This window comes from Castor canadensis, chromosome 13 (assembly GCF_047511655.1).
Source record: "Castor canadensis chromosome 13, mCasCan1.hap1v2, whole genome shotgun sequence".
In the NCBI taxonomy this organism is placed as follows: Eukaryota; Metazoa; Chordata; class Mammalia; order Rodentia; family Castoridae; genus Castor; species Castor canadensis.
Genome location: NC_133398.1, coordinates 18,997,395 through 19,023,675, shown reverse-complemented (window position 1 = coordinate 19,023,675; position 26,281 = coordinate 18,997,395). Strand labels below are relative to the sequence as shown.

The 26,281-nt window shown below is 39.2% G+C and overlaps 1 protein-coding gene across 1 annotated transcript in view; it reads left to right on the top strand.

The window, feature by feature from the left end:
- The window catches only part of Pappa (pappalysin 1), a 234,280-nt gene that overhangs the window by 45,472 nt on the left and 162,527 nt on the right, over window positions 1-26,281 (top strand). Inside the window, exons 3-5 of the mRNA XM_074051163.1 lie at window positions 8,635-8,780; window positions 12,759-13,052; window positions 20,107-20,299. Coding sequence (XP_073907264.1) covers window positions 8,635-8,780; window positions 12,759-13,052; window positions 20,107-20,299 — 633 coding nt within the window. The remainder of the gene's footprint in view (window positions 1-8,634; window positions 8,781-12,758; window positions 13,053-20,106; window positions 20,300-26,281) is intronic.

Below are 26,281 nucleotides of genomic sequence, written 5' to 3'. Positions count from 1 at the left end.
GTGCTGGACGCGAAACATTGAACATCACACAAGATCAGTTTTCTTTTTGCCATCTTGGAATTTCTTGTACATAAGTAAATCACTAGCTGGATATGTATTCTTATGGGGAAGGCCAAGGTGTAAAGGGAGCATCAAGGGTGGCTACCTGATTCTGACATAAGGGGTCAGAGTTGCCTTTAGGCTGAGTCCTGACAGATGAGCCATGTCAACCCAGTAAATGTAGCTGAGTTTGCTAGGAACCAGGTGTTCTAACAGTTGTTTTCTGCCCCAGCAGTCTCTAAAATGTCATCTTCAAAAAGGCAAATGAGTAAAACAGCAGCTATGTAGTCCAAAAAAAAAAAAGTATTCATTTAAAAGTAGAGTCCTTTGTTCTGAGATTATTTTATTCTTCCTTTTGGAGTACTACTCCAAAAATCTTTTATTTTGTGATATGAAAGACATCATAGACCATGTAGGACTTTTCCCCTTTTGAATGATTTTTCTCATCAAGACTAAAAATCTTTACTTACTTTGAATGCTTTCTTTTCTTATCAAGTTTAAAAATTGCTACTGATTTCTACCTCAATTATTTTTAAAATCCACAGGTCTGAGAAAGTCTCTTGGCCCACCCAGTTTCTCTGAATCAGTACCTCCCCTCCTCAAAGCCAAATCCTCGGGATCCTCCATCCATATCCAAACCATCATCTACCTGGTCCCATCATAGTACTATTCCCAGAGAGCTGTAAGCTCATGACTTTCCTAAGGAATGACCTTCTAGGCTACTCAGTAGAGGACACAAGCTCAGGAGACTCATCTCTTGCTAAGCCCAGGGTAAAGTAGCAATCAGGGGGCTTTGAAGTATAGTGTCTGAGACTAAGAAAGGAAAAAATACTATAGTAGACCAAATCATAAACCAATTCATCATTTTAGTTTCTTTCATTCCCCTTCAGCATCAAACCCTTTTTCATGAGTGAATATGGCCATCCCTTAGATGTTCTTATGTCCATCCCCTTTTCTGTACAACATTGCCAATTGCTCTTTCTCCATTCTCATCCCTCCTCTAGTCTATGTTCATCATTTCTCCAGAAAGTTCCCTGGAACACATAAACTAGACCATTTTATTCTCTTCCATAAATCTTGCCATAGTCTTCTTAGAGTTTTTGGGATACTTTCCATTCTGCACAATCTGGTATACACCAGCCTTCCCAACATAATCCTTGCTGACCCCTTCATCCTTAGCTTGTGAAGCTCCTCACATTTTCCCATCTTTCTAACACAAGTGAAGGATGGAAATTTCTCACTTCTCTCATGCTCTTCCAGGCCTTTGGGCTTTTCGCAGATTCTTCTGTTTTCTGTGTTCCCCAAAGTTGGTCCAGTGTTCAACCAAGGTTTATTCTTTATGTGAAAATCTCAGTGTTTTCTTATGTACCTTCAGTTGGGTAAGTACACTGCACATTCTCCCACCACATTCAACACCCCCTCCTTTGTTAAACATATCATAAAAGAAAGTGATAGACTAATGGTTAAAGACACAATCTTTAGTACTTAACAGGCTAGGAGTCATATCCCACCTCTGAGACCCATGAGTGAAGGAACCAGGAAAATGTGATGTCATCTCACCTAGTTGTAGTTTCTTCACCTATAAATTGAGGCTACTTATACTTGAAGTTTTATAAAGTTTCAAAGAGATAATATTTTTAAATTACTTCAACAGTGCTAGTATATAGTAATTTTCCCTAAGTGGTAGCAGTTATTAGTGTTGTCATATTATGTGGAGATCTTCCATTTATTTACTGTACTTCATTCATAAAATTAATTCTTTGATTAAATGTGTTGCTCAGCCAGCCATGATAATACATGACTATAATCCCAGCACTTGGGAGGCTGAAGCAGAAAGGATTGTGAGTTTGAAGGCATCCAGGGACACATAGTGTCTCAAAAAAAAAAAAACAAAAAAAAAAATGGGGGGGAGGTGTTTCTCTTTCATAATTTTATGCCCAGTTTCTGGCTTAAAATATGGTATGTGATTGAATCTCAATCTCAATAAATGTTGGTGAATGACATCAGAATGAATGAATGATATGTGGAGAAGAAGGAAGGAAAGAATGAAGGCAGGCAGGAAGGGAGGAAGGGAGGGAAGAAAGCAGAGGCAATGGAGGAATATGAGTAAAAGAACAATCAATTTTTCAATTGATTTTTGGTGCTGTTATATTTTTCTTACTTGTATGTCAAGTTTTAATTTAAAAGCTATTATTTTGGAAAACAGAAATTCAGGATTACAAGAATTAATAAACTTTTCAAACATCGTGGTATATGTGGGAGAGAGAGAGACAGAGAGAGAGGCAGAGAGGGATAGAGAGAGAGAGTCTTTTGACAGAGAAAAGAGGCAGATTCAGGCATTTCTAATGACAAAACTAAGCGGAAAAATAAAGCCTGGATCATTAGGTCCCTTGGGACCTAAAGTAAAAAGTTCATGTTGCAGAACTGGTGACAGCGTGGAGATAGCTTATTATTGGGAACAAGGATATGGATGCATTAGACATTCTGAGGTTTATCTTGCCTCAGTGCCTTTCCTTGCATGACTTTGATCTTTATATTTGATAATCATTTTCAAATGGTCTGACGTGTTCTGAAAATGGAATAGTAGTTCATGGGCTTATGAGGCTCCTTAGAAATGACAAGCTGCAATCAGAATTTGGAAATGGGCAGTGTTACAGGACTTGCTATGTGAGCTGGAGAAACACGGCAACCCTCTGTGAGGAAGATAAACAAGTGATTGGAACCAGGGTTTGGTAATGGAAGGAAGCTCCAAAAGGCACTGGAAGCTTAGACTAGTTCCTTCCATTAGCAAGCTTAAAAAACAATTATACATCTTGAGGCCTTTTTAGGAGTTGACTAGTCCTCTAGGCACTTTCTCGTGTATTACTACATTAAATTTTATATCCTCCTTTCTTGGTTGAATTTTATGATTCCCATTTTACAGATGAAGAAGTTGAGATTCAGAGAGACTGAGTCACTGGTCCAAGGTCACAGGACACTTGGTAAAAGAGGAAGGATCTGAACATGCCTGTCTCTGTCTCAAAATAGTACTCTGCTGTCTTTTCTTTTAAGCTAAATAATGATTTTTAGCTTAGAAGTGACCCACTCTCAGCTCAGACAAATACTTCACAAATTGAGGGCATCTACAGTTGGCTAACAGCGTCCCTGTGATCAGCCTTCACGCATGAAAAGCCCATGAAACAGCAGAGAAGTCAGTGGAAAGTTAACCTGCTTTGAATGAGAACAGAAATTGAAACACTTAAGGCTTAACTTGGGCTCACTGTGAGCCATCCTCTATCACCCTTCTTTCAAAGGGGAGTGCCAGTTCACTATGTCTCTAGAGTTGGAAAAGCTCAAGCCTTCCTACTTTTTCCCATGATTTCATTTAGGGGATTTGTTGTTGTTCTGCATTTTGAATGTGGTTCCCTTTTGCCTCTCTTTCAATCAAGCAGGCCCTGACAGCCCTCTCATTCAGATTATTACAGAGTTATACCATCTCAGGCCAGTGCACTTAGGAGATACGTTGTTGGCGCTCATCAGCGAGTGAGATGCATAAAGAAAATATTCTAATGACAGTTGAGTTGAGAGAGCTTTGATCTCCCTCCAGAACTGCACTCATGGCTTTGAAATGCAGTTCTGGCAAAGGGGTAAAGTCTGGGCGCCTTGGCAATCAGGGCTGGGCCCCCCTGAAACAGACATTCCAGGGGACCCACAACCTCTACAGTGGAATCCAGGTGCATGTGTTATGCAGGAAGAAAAGAGACACAGACAGCACCCCTGAGAGGATCTAAATAAGGAGGAACATTCCAATCTGTCTTAGCATTCCTAAACTGCATTGGTTGTGCTATCATTTGGTTTGGGGCAAAGCTGGAAGAATGGGGGAGGGAGTTGTACTCAAATATGAGAATGCTTCCAGTACTTTCTGCCTTACTCTCATTTTGCATATTTAAGACTGAAAATTCTTGCAATAAAAATATATGTATTTAACCTTGTACAAAAGAGCATTTCCTAAATGCATCAATTCCAAATTTTTTCCTTTGGCTACTCATTTGCTTCTTGTGATTTTGCCTTCCGTTGACTGTAAGCTGGACAATGCTGACCTAGCTCACAAACTCACTGAACAGACCTGGCCTATGAACTGCAGAATAGGCAGCGGACTGTACTGAGATGAGGTCAGATATCCATGCAGGTTCTGCATAAGGGTGTCCAGCTGAGGAGAGAGTGTGGGCTGCCTTCTCTCTCATTGTTGTACCCTTACAGGGGAACTGTTTCTTCCTAAAGGAAGTGATTTCACTAACTGGTACAGTAGTGCTGTACCACACATGTACAAAGGATAGAGCATAGAGATTCACTGCCAAGTTCCTCTATGTCATTTATTCAATATGTGGCCTTGGGCAAGTCACTTCACTTCTGGGCCCTATAGTTGCTTAACCTCTTTTGACACCATGTGGCTTGAGAGAGAAGTACTTATTAACTCCTTTTGGTAGTAGCTGTGTCTCTTGGAGGAAAATTTTAAGGGATGCAGAGATGATAATGATTTGGACCTACCTGCCTGAAGCCTAAAATCCAATGGAGAATACAGGTGCTCACACTGTGAATAAAGCAGGGTGATAAGTACTGAAATTAAAAGCAGGGGCACAGAGAAAGGAGGACTCATTTTCAGTTAAGGGTAATGATGATTTTGGAGTTTTAACAATTTGTCACCGTACTAACAGTAATGCAATAAAAGTAGCCTAAACTTATCAGTAAGTGCCCACTGTATGCCAGCCATGATCCTAAACACAGTATTTGTGTTTTCCTCTAGTCTTCCCAAATACATCTGAGAGGTGGAGGCCCATTGTTCAGCTGAAGCTACATGGAGTGTGTTACGTGTAATCTGGATTTACGAGTAGGGAAGATTTAAAAAAATTAAAATTCCTTCTAAATTTGATCATAGAAGAGGGAAACTAATGGATGTAATTGGAGAGTGGGCATAATTGGGGAATATGCAGGGGTCTCAGGACAAGGAAACTATGAGAACCTCAGTGGTTGAGGTTGAAAGAGGAGAAAGAAAGTTGATGATGGGGAAGAGGCTCTAAGCTGAGACTGGGAGAACCATGAAGAGAGGGACTGCCAATTTTGATTCTTTCCCAATGGAAGAAAACAGGAGGCTAGGAAATGGAGAGGAGCCCACATTTTTTGGATGTGTGTTGGCACTGAGCTGAGCTGGTTCATTTAATCCTGTTAGCATTCCCACGAGGTAGCTGACTCAGGAACTTTATGTAACTTGCCCATGAATACTGGTCTTTCTGTCTATCTCTAAGTAATACTAGTATGTAAATTAATAAACACATTGTATAAACACATTGTTTTGGATTTGGGTTGATTTTTCTCAGGTGTAAGATTTTTAAAAATAAATTTGTCCAATTTATAATATACACATAGGACCAACCTCCTACAGTTGCAAGTTAAGGGGCCCTAAGCAAGTCATTTTCCTTATTCCTTCTAAATTTGATCTCCTGTATGTTGCCTCTATCCATTGACAAAAATACCATTTTCAAAGGATAAGGAAAAATCTTGTCCCCAAGATTTTTCCCTCTGATATATTTGGGAGACACCCAGGTTGTTTCTGTATTGGTAGAAGACCTCAGTCAACAGAAGGAAAACTTTTAGGCACAGGCTGCTTTTTCCTTTGGGTGGATCCTCCAAAGAGAAATGGGGAGGAGAGAGGCCAGTGGGGCCAAAAGCCTGGCTAAGTGCCATGGATTCTTCCCCGTTCGGGAAATGGAAGCTTCCCAAAGTATGAGAGAACCCCACAAACAAGCCAGAGAGTAGCTCCAACATCCCACATTTCTGCTTTGGGCTAGGATGAATGCCACCCCTTGAAAAGATGGGTTCTGCAATTACCACTGAATAAACAACTAATTAAAACATCTCCCCTTCTATTACCCCACCCTATGTCTTCCTCTCATGAAGCTTTCTTATCCCAGAGCAATGGGCCAGAGGTGGCTTTCTCTAATAACATTTGTGTTCCCTGCCTGAGAGAACACTTGATGGAAATGGACAAATCAAGTAGAAAAAAAAATAAATAATGTGGAAAAGGCTGATCCAAGAAAATTGTGCTCCTCTGTGTTTTCATTCTCCTCCCATGCATTACTTTCCTTTGCACCATAAGCCTGAGTAACCTTGGAAATGAGGGTGAGGTGGTGGGAAGGGACAGATCTGAAATTGCACTTGGCTTTGCCATTAGTTCTGTGATTTCTGAACTGCTGTTCCTTCATCTGTAAGATGAGGGTAAATGATAGGAATTGCTAAAACTCCATAGAGGGTTTTCTACATTCCAGCCATCATCTTAGCCCTTTACATTTCTCCTGTTAACTTTCTTCATCCTCTGAATAACTTATTCTATATATAAAGAAAGTGGGACCCAGAAAGTTAAATATATGTCCCAGCATGGTTCAAACATCAAGTGAAAGTACTGGTGATTCAAATGTGAAGCTCTGACATGAGAACAAGTCACCTTATACACTTACAATGCTTCACATACCAAATAGAGAAGAAACAACATGTCTAGCTAGCACAGGAGCTGGCATACAGCAAGTGTTTAGTAAATGTGGGCTTCTTCACCCCTTTTTCCTTCTCTGATGACTGAACAGACTGATTTAGAGTTCCAGTCTGTTGAGGCTTCCTGTTCAAGAAACCAAATGTAGGCTCCTGGGGCAGAGGAATCAGCAGCAAAATTGTGGGTCAGTATCTGAACTTGTATGGCTGTTCTTGGAATTAGCTAGTTCAAGCTCCATTAGTATCTGCAACACTTGTTAACATGTTTTCTGACAAGCCATAAAGATGGAGATCACATGATCATTTGATCTCATGAGCTTGGGGCTCTCTATTATGTGAGTGGCCTGGAGAACACTGTAGGTAACAGGCCTATCCTGTTTACATTGGAATAGATGTAGTAGCACATGCAGATGCTACTAATCCTAATGGGCCGATGAGGAAACTGAGGCCTTGTGGTCAGGAATTGCTGAATCAAAGAGGGATTTAAATATTTTAGCTTTTTTTTTTTTCAATTTAAATTCATCTCTATCAGCATTTTCTGAATGCTTACCATGTATCAAGACCTGAGCTGAAAACTGGATAAACAGAGATAAATAAGACACCTTCCCTGCCCCCAGATAGCCCCAAAAGAGTGGTATATATACCCAGGTGAAGGCATGAATTCTTTTCCAAGCTCATTCAAGAATGTTTGCAAATACTCATGGAGTAGCATCTGCCATACATGTTTATACTCCACATTCTTGATTTTCCTTGAATTGATGTTTGTGTATATGTTCCTCCTTAAACCTGAATTGAAAATTAAAGACTGGTTTAAAAGCAAAAAAAAAAAAAAAAGAATGTTTGCAAATACTTACAAGGATCCTTAAAATACTGGATGACAGACAAAATGGGGGCTGGAGGAAGCATGAGAAGGGAGCAAGATCCATTGCTCTATTTAGAAAATGAGCCACAAATTAATACACATGTTATTGACCTAAAGTGGAAGGTGGTCCTTCATATTCATTTCTGTTCTGATAAGAGAGTAATACTACCTGAGCAGTGATTCTTATTTCTTGTACACCTAGTACATTAAAAATATTCCACTCTCTTTACACTAGCAATCTCTCTCTCTCTCTCTCTCTCTCTCTCTCTCTCTCTCTCTCTCTCTCCCCTTCTCCTCTCCTCCCCCTATTTCTTCTTTTCCTTCTCCCTCTTCCTCTCCCTTTCTACTCTATCTCTCCCTCTCCCCTGTTTCTCTTCCTCTCTCCTCTATCTCTCCCTCTCCATCTCCCCTCTCTCTCTTGTTTCTCTTACTCTTGTTCTTACACACATTTTTTCCCACATATTAAAGAGATAATGACTGTAGCTTTAGGAGTTAGTTCATTCCTAAGATATGTCACTCTGCAATGACAGCAACCCAATATACAAAATCCTTCTGTAGTCTTTTTACAGGAAAGAAAATAGAGTTTTACAAAATGCAGAAGAGTCTATGTGTGGCAGCATGTATCTCAATGAGAAGAGACTAGGTTTCTAAGCTAGCCAGTGTTAACCTTGAACCCCAGTTCTTTGAGCTACCTATTTAAAAACATTGGGTTACAGGTGGCTCATCTTAAAAGCAAAGTAATAATGCCTCCTTACAAACTTGATGTAGAGATGCAAAGCACATCTTCTAGTACAGCTCCACATTTTCCAAATAGTCCAAGGTCCATAGTGAATGAGTGAAAGAGAGAAGCAAAGACTCAAACACATGTTATCTCACCACAGTTTGTGAATTCGACCTGTGTTATTATAGATCCTTGGTCAAAATAGCAGATTCCATAGAGGTAGAGATGTTGTGCATTCAGCAGGAAACCGTGTTATTTATAAGATGAACAATATTTGCAAGTCTCTCTTACCTCACAGGACTTATTTTTTCTTACCTACAAAATGGGGTCATCTTATCTTACAGATTCAGGAATAGTCAATGAAGTGGTGTTTATATAGAGTCGAGCAAAGTGTCTGGCAAATAATAGCTCATAATTATTTGGGGAGTACCTCTTATTTGAATAGTACCTTTTTTGGATGGTGATGATAGCCAAGGTTCTTTTTCTGTTTCAGAGCCTACATGGATGTTAATGAGCTGAAGAACATTCTTAGATTGGATGGATCAACACACCTCAATATTTTCTTTGCAAACTCCTCAGAGGAGGAGTTGGCAGGAGTAGCAACTTGGCCATGGGACAAAGAGGTCCTAATGCACTTAGGTGAGTCTTAGAAACTCCTGGAGAGAGAACTTGGAGTAAGAGAGTATCAAATTTGATAGTGAGGATGATCCATCATGATTGTAATGATACAGGTGGCAGTGGTGATGGTGAACAAACCATTTATTTATCTAATATATAAAATTCTTTGGTATACTTCATCTTATATTAACCATCAAGCAATGCTCTGAAGGAAATAGCACAATACTTTAGTCATGTTTTACCAAGGTCACATGTAAGTGACAGAGCTGCAACTAGAATTCAAGTTTCTGACTCTGTTCCCTGACTGCTCTCTCTTTATAACTCCTTTCTCCTATTTTATTCATACATCATTAGCCTGCAGCCACATTGTACAGGCATAGTCAGGAGCAGACTGACCCTGTAGACACCAAAGAGGCAAGATAAATTGAATCTGCAAGAATTCCTTGTCCTCCATATTCAACAACACTAGGAACACTTCTTACATTTAAATTGGGCATATTCATAAACAAAACATACGTTTATACAATCTAAGTCAGAAATGACAATGGTTTCTGAACCAGGGCCTGTAAGTAAAGATTGGAGCTCTTTAATTTTGATTTTTCCATATTCTTGTCCAATACATGTCTACATGTAGATATGCATTTTTTAACTTGTGCATATTTGAAATCATAAAATAGATACAATTTTATGTTCATTTCCATATAATATTGTGCTATCTATACTATAAAACAGTTTTGTAATTACTTCCCATCCAACTATTTCATTTAAAATCATAAGAGAAAAACTCTTTGAGTTATTTACACTTCTCTAAAGGTGAAATTTTTAATAGTCATGTAATATTCCTTTGAGTGAGGGTACTATAATTGATTCAACCAATTTTCCAATGGTAGAATGTTCCCATTATTTACAACAATAGCTTCTGATGACTCAGTGACCATTATCATTGAGAATGTCAGGCTCAGCAGAGTTGTCATGCTAGATGTACCCCCAGGTCTGCCTGGTCACCCTATGACACACCTAGAACCCAGTAGCTCCTCTAAACCTGTGATCTCTTAGAGATGAGAGATTTTATACCTTCAGATGATGAAAACTGTGCTGAACTGAACTATAGACTTAGGTCTGTCTAAACTACTCTTATTTCTCAATTGTTTTTAAAAGAATAAAACCAATTGTATGTGCATGTGTGCTTGTGTGTGTGTGTGTATGTGTATAAATTGAGATAGATGCAAATCTATAGTTGTTATCAATTGAGAGAGTGTGTCCCCTAAGAAAGGAGACATTTGGCAATGTCTAGAAACCTTACAATGGGGGCATGCTGCTGGCATCTAGTAAGTAGAAGACAGCAATGTTTCTACATGTCCTATAATGTACTGTGCACTCCAAAATGTCAATCATGCTAAGATTAAGAAACTCTGGAATAGATGATGGGTGAGTAGGTAGACAGACAGACACAGAAAGGCATTGGGCAGAATAGTGTACAACCCAGGCAAACTTGAAGATGATCATATTTTAGTACATGCCTAGTATGATTTTGGAGAATCATATTAGAACAGAACAAAAATAGATGCTCTCAGGTGTGGCTTTACTTAGAAGTGTGGTCTTAGGAAAGTCTCTTCTTCCCCAGGACTTAGTTTCCTAAGATTTTAAAGAGGTAGATTAAATGGGATGGTCTTTAAGAATCCTTCTCAGCTCTGAAATTCTGCCCTAATGAAAAGCAACCAAAAAGGCCATGATTGGAGTATGAGGAGAATTGAACAGCAGGCTTCTAAAGTTAAAGAAAAGTACTCCTACGGTATTATGTTTGAGATTTTTGCTAAATGAGTAGATTGTAGCTACTTTACCACAATAAAAACAGAGAGCTATATGAGAAAAAAAAAAGAAAAGTACTCCTGATAATTCTATGAATATCAAAGAATGGCTCAGGGCCAGGAATATAGGCAGCTATAAATCCATAGCATGTTACAGTATTTCAGAATGATGTCAGGCTCAAGCTATTTTACCTTTTAAGAGAAACAGTTAAACAGGACTTGGGCCTAGTGTTGTCACTCTGTGGAAAGGGATGAATTTAGGTAGAACAGAGTCAGCCTGGAAATTAAGTCTGCTGTACTATCATCATCCCTTGAATGGTCCTGTCTCCCTGTACTTTCATATGCAAACTTCATGGAAAGATTGGCAATCACTTGCACTGTTGTAGCTACTTAGCTAGAGTTTATCAGAGATGCAAAGTCAATTTTTCAAGATCGTAAGTCTAATGTAAAGAAAAATGAAGATTGCAGCCCATATCAGGCTAACTCCAGCTGGCCTGCAAGCTGCCACATCCCCATCCCAAGAGAAGGAGATCATGAGCAATTCCTATGCAGTAGCCCCAATCAAACTCAATTTATTAGAACCATATTTTTTTACTCTCTTTTCCTGCTGTTATGCCATGATCCCTGGAAAAAGCCTTGGGTGGGAAAGGAATTACGTTTCATATTATGATTGACAGAAAATAATTGAGAAAGAAATCCTGTGTCAATTTTTCTTCCTCCTTGCCTCTACCTGTCTCTACACACACACACACACACACACACACACACACACACACACACGTACATCTTTATATTTGGATTAGAAGTCTCTGAGCAATTCAGAATTAATGAACTCCATGAACTGAACAAGCTCACAACTATAGCAGTTCGGTCCATGATAAAACTTAACTTATGCCTGCTCTGGGCTAATCAGTCCAAGTCAGGAAAGTCTTACCTTATTACTATTCTGTTCTGCACTTAAAATATCTACTTACAAGGTTTTCATACCTGAATTTTAACCTTGCCTTAAATACATTTGGATGTCTCTATCAGCCTGTGTCCTAAAATGAATGCTACTATCCATTGCTTCTGTTGAAATCTGTTCCATCTACCTCCCAAGCTAAGTGATGCTCCTTCTTCTAGGACATGTGGTATAAGCCACTGCTTCTCAGTCTACACCTCACACACAAGTCATCTAGGATCTGAGCTGAGGCCTGAAGTTCAGCATTTCTGCTCAGTTCTTAGGTAGTGTTTAAGATGCTCAATTCCCCTTTGGGTGGACAAATGGCACAGTTGATCTTCCTCACAGGTTAATCTACCTGCTTACAAGTGGTTAGTTAGTCTTTGCAACCCTCTTCTGATTAATTGACTTTGAGAAATATTCAATGCATACTTAATGAGATACTATTCCATGCCCTGTGGTAGGTATTACTAGGGACAAACCTTGGCTTTGAAACCCAAGGATCTTGAGTTCAAATTTCAATACCACACTTACTCTTGATCATGGGCCAGTCGTTTCAGTTCTCTGTGAATCTGTTCCTTTATCATTGAGTTATGAAATAAGTAGATGTAAGTAGACTAATGAAATATTCAACATAGCACCTGAGGGTAATAAAAAAATGCTCAACTGGCCTGAGCACTGTTATCTTGTAGCACAACCTGGTGCTGGCTTTCCTGAGTGCTCTTGGCTTTAGAACATCAGAGATGAAGAAATAGCATGTAGCGGTGATAGTCAACTTGTGCACTATCAGAGCTAGTGAAAGCAAAAATGTGAGCTGGAACCAAGGCGACTAAGTCGGTGTGAAGGCTTCATTTAGATAAGAGCACCTAGAATGTGTATAAACCAGTATATGACTTCCTTTTTAAGGAATTGGTTGTAGCAGAAAGGCTTGTGAGACCAAAAATCCTGACTTTTAATCATGCCTCTCTTAAAATCGTTTAAAATCACCTTAGGAAAGATGGGTTTTTTTTCTTCAGGCATTAGTGTTTTCATCTAAAAAATGAAAGGTGACACAGAATACTTCTTGCGACTCCTGTCTGCTTGGGTAACCAGTGATTCATGACCCAGACTGTAAAAACACTCAGGACAGTGGAGTCAGAGGGTTGAGAAACCTGTTATTCTGGGCAGCACCCCTTTATCCTTCATTGACTTGGAGGTTCTTGCAACAAGAAAACAGACACCTGTCCTAATACTCTGGCTTTCGCCTTGCAGGTGGGATGGTCTTGAACCCATCTTTCTACGGCATTCCTGGACACACTCACACCATGATCCATGAAATTGGGCACAGCCTGGGCCTCTATCACATCTTCCGTGGCATTTCAGAAATCCAGTCCTGCAGCGACCCCTGCATGGAGACAGAGCCCTCCTTCGAGACTGGAGACCTCTGCAATGACACCAACCCAGCCCCCAAACACAAGTTTTGTGGAGACCCAGGACCAGAAAATGACACTTGTGGCTTTCATAGCTTCATCAATACTCCGTACAACAACTTCATGAGCTATGCAGGTAGGGTCCTACACTTCTTTGGGCATGCATAGTCTTATCTCTACATAGGACTGGATGTCAGACCTGGGTTCTAGTCTTGGTTCAGGGTAACCTTGAACAACCCTCAGGAATTGATATCCAAAGAATCAGAATAATGTTCCTTCCATGAGCATCTCAGGAGCACGGGGAAAGCATTGCATATCAAAGCTTTGTAGAAAGACACACCAGGGGAAATAACTGGGATCAAAAACTAGGAAATCCAGGTAAAAGAGCTAGCAAGTCCTAATGCTTTGGGTCATCCCCTTGGTGGGCTTCACTTTTCTCAAGCAAATGGAATCTTTGGACTTGATCTCATAGTTTCACAGCTGTATTTTTCTAAGCTAATGTGGTTGTTGAACCTTTATATTAAACCCAGTTTTCCCTTAGATAAATAAAATTTTCATATACTACAGTTTTTAGCAAAAAGAAAAAGAATGCTTTTCGTTTTGCAAATACAAAATGATTACATGAAATTGGGTATGGTGTTTTTCCTAACTACATGTGTCATGTCATAGCCCTTTTCTATTCCATTAGTAGCTGTGTTAAGGATTCATGCTCTAGGTTCTAGGATGCCCTGTAGCATATGACACATTAATGCCACCATGAGCCCTTTTAACACCATTGGCAAATCAGAATAAGACACCCATCCCTAAGAAGCTTGCTGCAATCATTTGCTCCAGGTCCCACATCTAGCAACAAGTATTTTTTACTTTTCTACTCTTGTGCTGTTCCCAAAGAGACCTAGCTGATGGTTGGATGGGGAAACTGAATGAGCTGGGTGATTTTTGTACCCTGTTCCTCAGAGATGGTGGGGAGGATGTACTCTGTGTGGATATAGGAGTAGGGCTGTAGATTCCCATTACTGTTTGACCCAAGAAAGGCACCTTCCAACTACTTTACATCTCTTTTGGGATTTTGATGCAGGTTGCATTTGAAGAGAGGATTCTGACATTGAAACCCAAAAGATCCACAGTGGTTTTCCTGCTTCCTACTTGATGATTTCCAGGGGCCTTTCCACGTAGACGAGGTTTTCACAGTCTAAAGCTGGCATCTCTTGAAAAGTTAATAACCCACCTCTGGTTGCATAAAAAGTCCTTAGTTTTGGGGCTCTAATATATATATATATATATATATATATATATATATATATATATATAGAGAGAGAGAGAGAGAGAGAGAGAGAGAGAGAGAAAGAGAGAGAGAGAGAGTGACCAGCACTGGGTATTTCCTCAAAAGCAGATTCCCACTGGGCTCCCATTCCCAGCCACACTGACATTGCATATCCGGTGCCCTGTCCTACTTACGTTCCATTTCTGTAGCACCTTTCCTTGGCCAGCTCAACACACATGGAAAATAAACAATAACATGAATTTGGAAGTTTGCCGGCCTCTTAAGGGCCAGGAGCTGCCACCAGCTACCAGACCCCCATAAACTAAATCTTTTTTTTTTTTTTGGTTCCCCTTTGTACAGATCTAAAGCATGATTGATTTTCTGTTGTTTTTTTAAAGGAACCTCTCAGCTCAGTGACCCATTAACAGCAGAACTAATTCACTGAGCTACGATAACAAACTTACACCCACAAAAGCATATTCAAGGCGACCACGAGCTTTGAAATGTTTGTTTTTCTTAGGATCTCTGATAGATGAGGTGACAAAAGCAGCTGGATGAAATTCAAAATGCAGGAAGGAATTGGGTTCTCAGGGCTGAAGAAAGGGATGCATGAGGCTTCCTTTCAAGAAGAGAGGACAGAGACATTACCAAGACGACTTCCTCCACTTGCTGTTTCTTCCGGGGGGCTTTGCCCTCAGACCCGGTTACTAGTTGAGCAAGGGGTCCAATTAGAGCAGCATGGTCCAACAGGCTTTCTACAAACATGAATATGGTTTGTGTCTGTGCATTCCAATAAGGTAGTTTCTAGCCAGATGTGGCTATTGAACACTTGAAATATAACTACAATGTGACCGAAGACTTGAATTATTAGTCTTAAGTCATTTTTATTAATTGAAATTAGAGAAACCACACATGCTGGTGGCTACCATATTGGTCTTCACAGGCCAACATCAATCCTTGAGTTGCTGTGATATGCCAGACACTGTGTATACTGAGTTCTCAAAATGACTCAAAGAGGTATTATTATTATTATCATATCCATTTCTATCTTTCATTTAATTTTCTTTTGTTGTATTGGGATACATTGTGACATTTACAAAAGTGCTTACAATATATCTTAGTTACATTCACCTCCTCCATCATTCTTCTTTATTCTCCCTCACCTCCTCCTTAAAATAGTTTCAATAGGTCTCATTTTTCCATTTTCACATGTAAATACATATTTCCACCATTTTCACCCTCCTTCACCCTTTCCTTATATCTTCTCCCCTTTCACTGCTGCAACCCACAGACAAGACCTGTTTTTACCTTCCTGTCCTTTGTTTTAGAAAAAGGACATTTTTGTTTTATTAGATAGCTATATAGGGAGTTTCATTATACCATTTCCATGTATACCCATTTTACAGATGCAGAAAGTATGGGTCAGATAGCTTAAATAACTTGCTCAGAGTCATGCAGAGAAAACAAGGCAAAGGTGTGAACCAAGTCTTTCTTACTGAAGAAACTGTGTTGTTAACCAATAACTTTCCTCTACTGAAGAAGGTTGAGAGGGTCCCAAGTGCTAAGGTCCAGCAGACACCAGACAGCTGATGGGGCAAGCCAAGTTTAGCAGAAAGCACTGGGGAAATATTGTTGTGTTGAGTTTGTTGGATAAGCCCCTGCCAGACAGATGGGCAGCAACCCTGACACTTCCTAAAGATGATAAGCCATACTTGGGGAGCCCTTAAAGAAGACTCTCCAATAAGAGCCTTCCCAAGAATGCAGGCTATTTACCATGTTACCAACTTCTGTGTATACATGTTTTGACCCAGCAATTCCCCCTCTAAGGAATATATCTGAAATAAATAAATAAATATATTTAAAGAGTTACCTGTAAGAATGTTTTAGCAATGTTCATTCTCCAAATATTTATGAGGCATTCATTATATACCAGACACATAAGAAAATGTTTATTCATGTGAAAAATTAAAAGCAGTTTACAAGTCCAAAGAGAATGGATTGCTGAAATACACCACAATGCATCCATGTGATAGAATATAATGTGGCTACTAAAAATGATGTAAAAGATGGTTGAGGGGCATCAGCAGAAGCAGAGTAACATAGTGATTCAAAGCACTAAGTTAGGGGTGAGGAAACTGAACTTGAATCTTCTGTGTCTCCACCTTTGATCCTAAACAAGTTACTTCTTTGTTCTAAGCCTCAGTTTGTTCATCAATGTCATGGAGAATAATCATACTTACCTGAGTGATAGTAGGTGTAATCATACAAGTAAAGAAGTTAAGATTGTCCTTTATGTCATAATTATTGTTCAATAAATGACACTTAGTAGTATTACTTATTAACTATTTGATGTGAGAAAGGTCATAAAGTCATATGTGCAGTGAGATCTATATGTTTATGATGATGAGAATTGCAGAAATTCATTGTTGTAGATATTCACACACATACACACACATATATTTGGCATATTTGATGCTACAGTAGTGAATATCTGTGGCTTTTATAATAATTATCACTATTTATAAAAACAAAAAGACAGAGACTTTTACAAAGCTGACTCCATTATCCGTGCACTAGATATGGGTGAACTTGTTAATGCTCTCATCAGTTGCATGTGACAGGCATCATTATTACTCTCATTTTTACAGGGGATGGAAGTGAAGCTATAGGGTCTACACTTTGCCCAGGATCCCATGGTTAGGAACACTGAGTCCCTGTCCTGAACCTCCATGACCTGCAACCTTCCTGCTATAGATGGAAATTTGTTCTTGAGGACAAGGCTCAGTTTGCAAGCCCAGGGCACTGTATCAAAGGCAAATGGACCTGAAAAAGTTAAAGTCAGTCCACAGAGTCCTTTCTACTTAGGATCAAGCTGGGACATAAGAAAATGAACTGGCTGATCATGGAGGCTAGGATGAAGTGACCACAGACAGCAGGAGGGGAGACACTTGGATGCAGGATGTCAAGTGGAGCTAACTCTAGAAATTAGCTAATTGAGTCTTTGCTTTTGTGATAAATGGAAAACCTTTGGGGCCTCATCCAAGATTCCGATAGCAGCTAAGTCTCTATGTTATATACTCTGGGACAGACACTTTCCAACTTTCACTTTAAACTTCAAATACATTCCAGTTCCCCTGTTAAGTTGTATCACTTACCAATTTTTAAACTTTTTCTTAATTGACAAACATGGGAATGGTTAATTTTTAAGTTATAGAAGGAAAACATACTTCTTTGTGTGGGAAATTGAATAAATCAGAAGGGTATAGAGGGAAAAGTCTGTCTTCCATACTCATTCATCTTGATAAATATTTTATGTGCCTCAGATTATCAAATCCTCACCATCACTCCATGAGCTGGAATTGATTTAAATGTCCCCTCATATGAGGAAAGTAAGTCTTAAAGTTACTTTATTTTTTGGTAGTATCTGATTAGTATTTTGTCTTATTCCTCTCCTTAAAGTAATAGACATTAACGGACAGATTTGTTAGATCTATTATTTTTAGTATTATAAACAATGCTTCAAGAAATCTCCCTATCCATGTGTTTTCCCCTTATTTGTCCATATATTGAACTTGTAACTTGGTATTGCTTAAATTTTATATGCTGTTTTTCTTCCTGCTTATAGTTTTCCAACACACAAACATGTGCATATGCATGTATGCACATACACATGCAAACAGCTCTATTCCCAAACATGAGGCAATGGACATTTTCTGAGCATTTTTTATGGAGCGGACATTGTTCTTGTGCCCCATACTCCTTCACCTTCACTGCATTCTGAGAAGAGCACTCTAGTTATCATTATCTCCACTTCACAGATGGAGAAACTGAGGCACCAATGACATGGAATCACTTGCCTATTTGGCTCCAGCACTTATCTACATAAGCCTACTTCTTTCCTTAACCGTCATGCCCTTCTCCTGCATATAACCTGTCCCTGGCTTTTCAAGGCCTTCAGGATAATGTTCATAGCAACTAGAAAAAACTTTTATATGATCTGGCCATTCTCACACTGAGGTGTTTAAACTCCCAGCAGTGGGAGCCATAGAGTATTTGGTATTTAAGGAGTTACATGATGCATCTGGGTTTGAGATGATTTACTCAATTAGTCACTCTTATATGGTACTTGTTAAAGAATATCAGGCTCTTCTGCTTCCACCAAATCAATTAAGCTTTCCCTGGAGTGCTGGAAAGTAGACTGTCAAAAATCACCAAGGGGATCCAAGGCAGCTTCTGTGTATAAACTCTCTCACACCCTCATCCCTTCCCTTCAAGGTCATGTCCAAATGCCCAGCACCTGCCCAAACTTAGTCTATGTTTGTTTGATAAGAAGTGATTCTCAGTAGCAGGTTTATTTTAAGATCTGGCGAGGTTTGTGCTCCTCTGTCTGGGGCCCAGCTGTGGAAACTCTGACCAGGCATACACCTCTGAGAAGTGGTGTTTTGGGGAACCTAGCCAAAAACAGTGCCTTGCTCTGCCACAGGGTCATCTGAACAAAACTGTTGGAACAAGAAAAGGAAGGCAAACTTCTTCCCTGGGGGATAAATCCTGGGTCTCTGCCTTCAGTTCACACTTTGGAAAAGAGAGAGTAGGATTAAAGGTGATTAGTTCTAAAGACATCTGAGAAATGGCATTCCAGTCCCCCCTCAGACTCAGCCTCAAACTCAACTGCCATTTATTAGTCACCTGCAGGACACTTTATCCTTAAAATGTCTCATTTACACACAGAAAGAAGTTCTAAAAATTGATTAGAAGTATGGTCCTGGAGTTGGGACTGCCTGAGATCAAGTTCTAGATCTGTGCTTATCTCTGTGATCTTGAAAAAGTTGCTTGCCCCTTTTCAGCCTGTTTCCTCCTCTATATGATGGAGAAAATAATAGTATGCTCTCCAAAAATAGTTTGTGTTGAGAGAGAGGGAGTTATATATCTGAAGCATGGTGCACCATGCCTGGTTCATACCTAGAACACACTAAGAGCATGTCCCAGTGAAAGTACTGGAGATGAGATGTTCATTTTCCCATCCTACACACTGAGCCTGTGTTGTTCCTAGATCTAACTAATTCTCACCTATCTTGTACTCTTGCATAAGATATCAGGTATCTGATTATGCAGCTCCCTCTGCTGTAGTCCCATACCTGTCTTTCGCAAACAGCCATATGAGCCTTGACCTCATATTCCCCCTTCAGAGCCTTTCTGGTTCACTCTCCTTCCCCCACACGCTGTCTCCCTCCATTTATTCGCAGTTGACATCACAGACTTTAGTGGCCTTGGAGAAACTTTGACTCATACAATGAATGGATGTGATACCATAACTAGTAGACTAGTAGTTCTTCAAAGGCAGGAACTTTGTGAAGTTCCACTTTTCTATACCCCTGGGCATAGAGAAGAGAGTATGTATTGGGCACTCAGTAGCTTTGTGGAAAGGGCAGTATCACTGCATCAATGAAAAGTAGAATTAGGGAATGCATAGATGAATGAACGTGAAGGAGTAAGTCAGGGAACTAGTGAGCATAAATGAAAGAGGGAATGACTGAGTGAATAAACAGTGAGTGAATGAATAAGAGAGTGAATGAGGTTGGAGAAAGGAATGGAGGGAATTGTTGAGCGAGAGCCTGGTGGATTTAGAGCTGCTGGAAAGCAGCTTGTCTTGCCCTTATCCTTAGCCGTTCCTCTTAGCTACTTTCTCCCCAGAATCCAGCTTTTCTAGTTCTGTCCACCCTCCGTTTCCTCCTGTTTCCTCTCACCTATCTCCAGGAGTGACAGCTGCACTAATTTGTTCACAGACCATTAACTCCTGAGCTCTGGAAGAGGCCATCACAAACTGGCAAGGAAAGGCTGGGGTGCTGGGTCTCTGGGTGCTGGGAGATGTAACCCCTCTCTCACATGCCTGACTTTGCTGCTTATCTCTCCCTCTGCCTGCTTGCAGATGACGACTGTACAGACTCCTTCACGCCCAATCAAGTTGCCAGAATGCACTGTTACCTGGACCTGGTGTACCAGAGCTGGCAGCCCTCCAGGAAACCGGCGCCTGTTGCTCTCGCCCCCCAGGTTGTGGGCCACACTAGGGACTCAGTGACGTTGGAGTGGTTCCCACCCATCGACGGCCACTTCTTTGAAAGGTGAGTGTGCTCTGTAAAGTGCTGATCCCTCTCTCCTTTTCCTGCCAAGAAGAAGGAAATTTGGAAGGGAAGCAGCCTTGGAGAGGAATTTGGTGGATTTCTTGTTCTTATTTAATGAGTATTCCTACCACTTAGCACAGTGACTTGTACCTATAGGCATGTTGTAAATGTGGGGTCAGGGAATAAAGAATGATTACAAATAGAAATGAATAGGTAATGGTACATATTTTTAACTTAATGGATGTTTACATTTATTTCATTATTAGAAACTTGGAATCTTCTATTCCTGGAGACCTTGGGAATGAAGGGATGGGTCTTGTCTCCATTAGATCAGGAGTCAAAATTGCCCCTGGTTAATGAGAAAAACCTTTCATACTATATTTTATATAATTCATGTTATATATAAGGGTATATACATATGTATATACATTTACGTCTACATATATATGTGTAAATGTGTTTGTATTCACACATATGAATACATATGTATAATATATATAAATTTCTTCGTCTATACCTAGTATTTATTTGTAAAACTGAGGACAGAAAATTATGAGAAAACCAGGGAATAATAAATTGAGGTACAAAACACCTCAATCCCGCTCCTTTGTTTGCCACTAATTAGCTGCATGACTTTGGACATGTCACCTTCCCTGCACTTCTCATCCCCTGGAAAGTGGATTTGGTGACATCCTACGTGCCAGAAGGTGAAGACCTGAAATAAATGGCTTCTTGTGGTTCCTTTCAGAATGGAGACTGCTGAGACTTTGAGAAGTCAGTTTTAAAAGTCGTATAGGCTGAGATGTAGCTCAGTGGTAGAGCATTTGCCAAGCATGAGTAAAATCTTGGGTTCAAATCCCAGCACTGCAAAACAATTAAATTTTTTAAAATTAAAAATTAAAAACAAAATATTCTTGAAAACAAGACCACAATGTTTACATATTGTAGAACTTAGTTATAATTTGGAACTTTGCTATTTTATAACTCCCATGATCATATAAGCATATTATTTCCCCATCCCTTCTTGGGATATTTCATCCAGCAACGGTGATATAACATTGATGATGGTGAAAATGATAGCCATGCTGATAGTCAGTTAGTATTTCTCCATTGATGTTGCTGCTGTTTATTGAGTGCTTATTATGTAATAGGTTTAGTACTAAATGCTTGATATACATTTAGTTATTCCAATAACCCAGTAGAAAATAGATCATATTCTTCATGTGACAGATAAGAAATGAATTAGAGTTGAAAGAGACTGATAAATTTGCTCCATAGCCCATAGGAAATGGTAGAGGCTGGACCTCAACTCACATTTCATGCTGTCTATGGCTTTCATGTGCTTTTGTTCTATTTTCCCAAAACTAGAATTATGAAGGCAGTGTTATACTTACCCATGAAAGGGCCACAAAAAGGTGGAAAAGATCTCCTATTTACAATTTAGTATTTGTGTGTGTGTGCGAATCAAAGGACCTCAATAGGCATTTCTTAAAAGAAATACTAACAGAAATATTGAAAATGGTAACTTCACCAATTATTAGAAAAATGCAAATTAAAACTGCAATAAGAAGTCATCTTACACTGTCAGGATGGCTAAGATCAAAAAGAGAAAAGACAAATATTAGGAATGGTGTAGTAAAGTAGGAACCTGGTACACTGTTGGTGGGAATTTAAATTAATATAGCCGTTATGAAAAACAGTGTGAAGTTTCCTCAGAAAACTGAAAATAAAACTAGCATATGATCCAGCAATCCCACTACTGGATATAGATCCAATGGAATTGAAATCAGAGTATAGAAGACATACTCTGTAGTCCTTGTATTCCCACCTGCACTGCAGCATTATTCACAATAGCTAAGATATGGACACAACCGAGGGATCCTCCATCAGATGAGTAGATAAAGAATGTGAATAATATGGAATATTATTCGACCTTTAATATGAGGGGAGATATCCTGTCATTTACAAGAACACAGGTGAGTCTTGAAGACACTAAGCTAACTGAAATAAGATAGGCATGGAAAGACAAATACCATATGATCTCACTTATATGTAGAATTTTAAAAAGTTGAGCTCAGAAGTAAAGAGTAGAATGATGGCTAGCAGAGGCTAGGGGAGGAGTGTGGATGGGAAAAGGGAAGATGTTTATCTACTTTACAAAGTTTCACTTAGGAGAAATAACCTTTAGTGATCTATTGCACAGAATGGTGACCATAATAAATAGTACAATGTATATTTCAAAATTGCCCAAAGGTAAATTTTGAATGTTTATACAACAAACATTGATTAGAATGAGAGGTAATGGTTTTGTTAATTAGACTGACTTAATCATTCCTCTTGTAAACATATATAAAAACATCACATTGTTCCTCATAAATATATAATAATACAAACCTTATAAAATATTTTTATATTTAAAAATACATTAGATCATGGTACCACATGAAATTTGGATTCTAGTTTTACAGATCACCATCAGTCCCGGAATCTAGAATTATCTTTCCTTCATCAGCTGTGTGAGTGTGATCAATGGGAAAGAAACTGTACCCCTCACCTCTCTGTAGAAACTCCCTTTCTCCTGCCCAGCTGCCCTCATTGGGAGCTCAGAGCTGAGTTTGGGAAACCTCATGTGACACTTCAGAGCAGGCTTTCCAGCAGCCTGTAAATTTATTTATTTTTTCTGTGGTGATGAGAAGTATCAGACTTTTGGTCAAGCTTTGGCCTCAAATCCATTTAAAAATGGAAGTTTTGTAAATGAAGCTTCCTGTGTATGTATTCAATTTGCATTTCATAAAGCAGTTATTGTCCATTAAATAAATACCATCTGATTGTTGGAAACCTATTGGAGGGTTAATTATTGCGTAATAAGATATGTTTCTATTACATGGTGCCCTCAGCTTTAATCAATATGTTTTTAATAACCTATAGTCAGTTGGTACTTGCAGCTCATACAATAGCTATTCTGTTCAGTCTAAGATTTCATAACGGAGTTGTCATATGCTAAATTAAAACTGACATTTTGGAAATATGTCTAATTAAGGTTAACGGCTATGTAGACAATAGTCTACAGCTGAAGTAAGTTGGTCCACAAGTATCGATAAATTGTTGTAAAGAAATGGAACTGCATTTTACGTATATCAGTCTTCCATTCACATGGAGTTTATACTCCTGCAAATTGGCTAAGTGCACAAGCTTTGACTTTAGGTCATCCGTTTTCCCTTCTTAGCTCCATTATTCCCAGTGGATGGAACCTTAGGCAAACCATCTCACTTCTCTGATCCTCAGTGTCCTCTTCCATAAAAAGACACTGATGGTGTCTACATCACCTGACTTTTGTGGGAATTGCAACAAGATAAATCTGTGATATTCCAAGCACATATACTCTGTACTCTAGACACGTAAGCTTCCATTTTGTGCAACATTTTCCAGAGCTGTTCAGCTACTTGAGAATTCCCTTTCCCTGCAAAATCTCTGGGGTTTTCCACATCATCCATCAATGCCAACGTCTTGCCCCTGGCCATGCTCATGTCCTCCTGCTGTTCTCACATCTGTGGTCTAAGAGAATACAAGGGTTTCCCTTAAAAAAACATATTCAGATCCTCCCACAGCCTGTGTCCTCACACATAGGCAACTGAATAAATAATACAAGGCCACCCCTGGTTTTTCTAACTCCTTTATTTTTATCTGTCTTGCAAACATGTGTTGACTGGATGGTTTCAGTTATCTGAACAATTGGCTATGGTGTATTGGAAAGAGTACTGGGCTGGGAACCAAGAGACCTGGTCTGAAGTCTCTGAAAACTCATCTATAACCTCTGTCTCATCAGTCTCGGTTTTCTGATATGGAAGCCAAAGGAGTCTAGACTTTTTAAACCAAGACTTCTCGTCCATATCTTAGAACACATAAAATTATTTGAGTAACAATTTTTTCAAACATGGTACATAACTAGTACCATTCAAGTTACAAAGGAGAGAAGTTAATTCATTATATACAGTTTATGCATTAGAGACACAGTGTCCAATAGGACTTAACACAGTCTTGGAACTGTTCTATATCAGCACTAATCAAGAAAGTAGCCACTATTCAGCTGTGGCTATGGCACACTTGAAATATGACTAATATGACTGAGGAATAGAACTTTTAAATGTGTTTATTTCTAATTAGTTTAAATTTAAATAGTCACACGTGACTGTTACCACCCATATTGAACAGCACAGATTTAGAGCTTTGAGCTTTGACTCTCACACAACCTGACCTCTCCTAGCATAATCATCCTGTAGGTAAATAGTTTCAGTGTGTGTGTGTGTGTGTGTGTAGATGTAGGTGCCCATGAAAATCAAATAAATGTTAAAAGTAGGAAACACACTCTTGGATATGTAGGATGTGATACATTTGCTGTCAACTGGATGATGATTTGTTCACTCATCAAAGCATTTCTTGAGAACCTGTAGTGTGTTGAGAGCTCAATGAATTTGAGATGACTTTATTTGATCACTCAAATCAAAATATCTGAAGGAAAAAAGAAGATTCAATGGCCATCACGGTCAGCATGATTCCAGAATCTATCCCAGGATGTTTGCAACTGCACTGCCTTTATCAAGTCAGTTGTGTGACTCAGAGATGCTATGCATTAATTGTAGTCGTTGTAAGTAATCTCTCTCTCTCTTCATCTCTCTTTCTCTGATTTAATAGCTACAAGTGTCTCTTTCTCCCCAATTTCCTTACTACAAGTATATTTTTATGTTAGTGTACTTATTTATCCAAAAGTAACTCATACGTATTTAAAACATGTAGAAAATTCAAAAAATAAAAAGCACAAACATAGGGATGTAAATCAATCAACATATGTTCCACCACTCAGAAATTACTATCAATATTTTGTTACACAAGGTTATTTGAATAACATTGAGATACTATGATAGATTATACTTCAAATGACTTTTTCACTTAATGGTACAGCTTGCACATTTTCCATGAAACTTCATAATCTTTATAAATATTTTATAATAACTTCTGACTATTCCATTAAAATCTTAACTACGGAATTTTTAATTCATTCTCCTGTCACTGAATATTTGTGCTTGCAGAAATTTTTACCTATGTATGGTTTCACATTTAATGATAAGGCTGAGAATGCAAAATATGCAATTTCAAGGTCTGGACTAGGTTAGTCATGAGTATTAACAATGTATCTGAATGACCCATCCATCCATCCATCCATCCATCCATCCATCCATCCATTCTTTCAGCTACATATGCTGACCACCACTGGGGATTAAGTTTTATACTGATCCTGAGAGAAAAAGCAAACAATAAATTATGGACCTGGCTCTCAAGGACCTTCTAGTTATTAAGAGAAGCACATTTATATGCAAAAACTTCATAGAGGAAATAATATCCAAGGTGAACCTTGAAAGATGAGAAATATCAGCCAGGTGAAAAAACATGAAGGTGGGATAGCATGATACAACATGGCAGTTTGCCAGAATTTATTAGTGGGGAGAATACTTTGCCAGGGCATTGGACACCACGGAACAGGGTATTAAGGCCTAGAGTTACCCAAGGAATCTGTTCAGATTGGGGTTTGGGAGTGATAGCCTGACTACTGTGTGGGGTGCACCAAGAGACCATGATGCTTACAAGCACATTCTTCCTTAGCACCCTGAGGCCAGACGTATAGAGATTTTCCTTTGAGGGGAAAGCAACAAGGCTTGAGAGCTGGCTTTTCCCTTATGTCCTTGAAAGTAACCAAAGCATAGATGTTCTTCTAAGAAGGGCCCCTGCATTTTGAGAAATGGTAGGTTGGGTCGGGATAGTTCTTGAAATTATCTCGTGATTCAGTTTCTAGACCCTCAGCAGAGATCACTCAGATTTGCAGTTTAGGGTGCACAAGAATACAGGAGGAGAAGACATCCTTCTCCCTCATACATAACTACCTCTTAAACAGACGTCAAATTTAGAGAACAAGAAGGAACCCAGAAG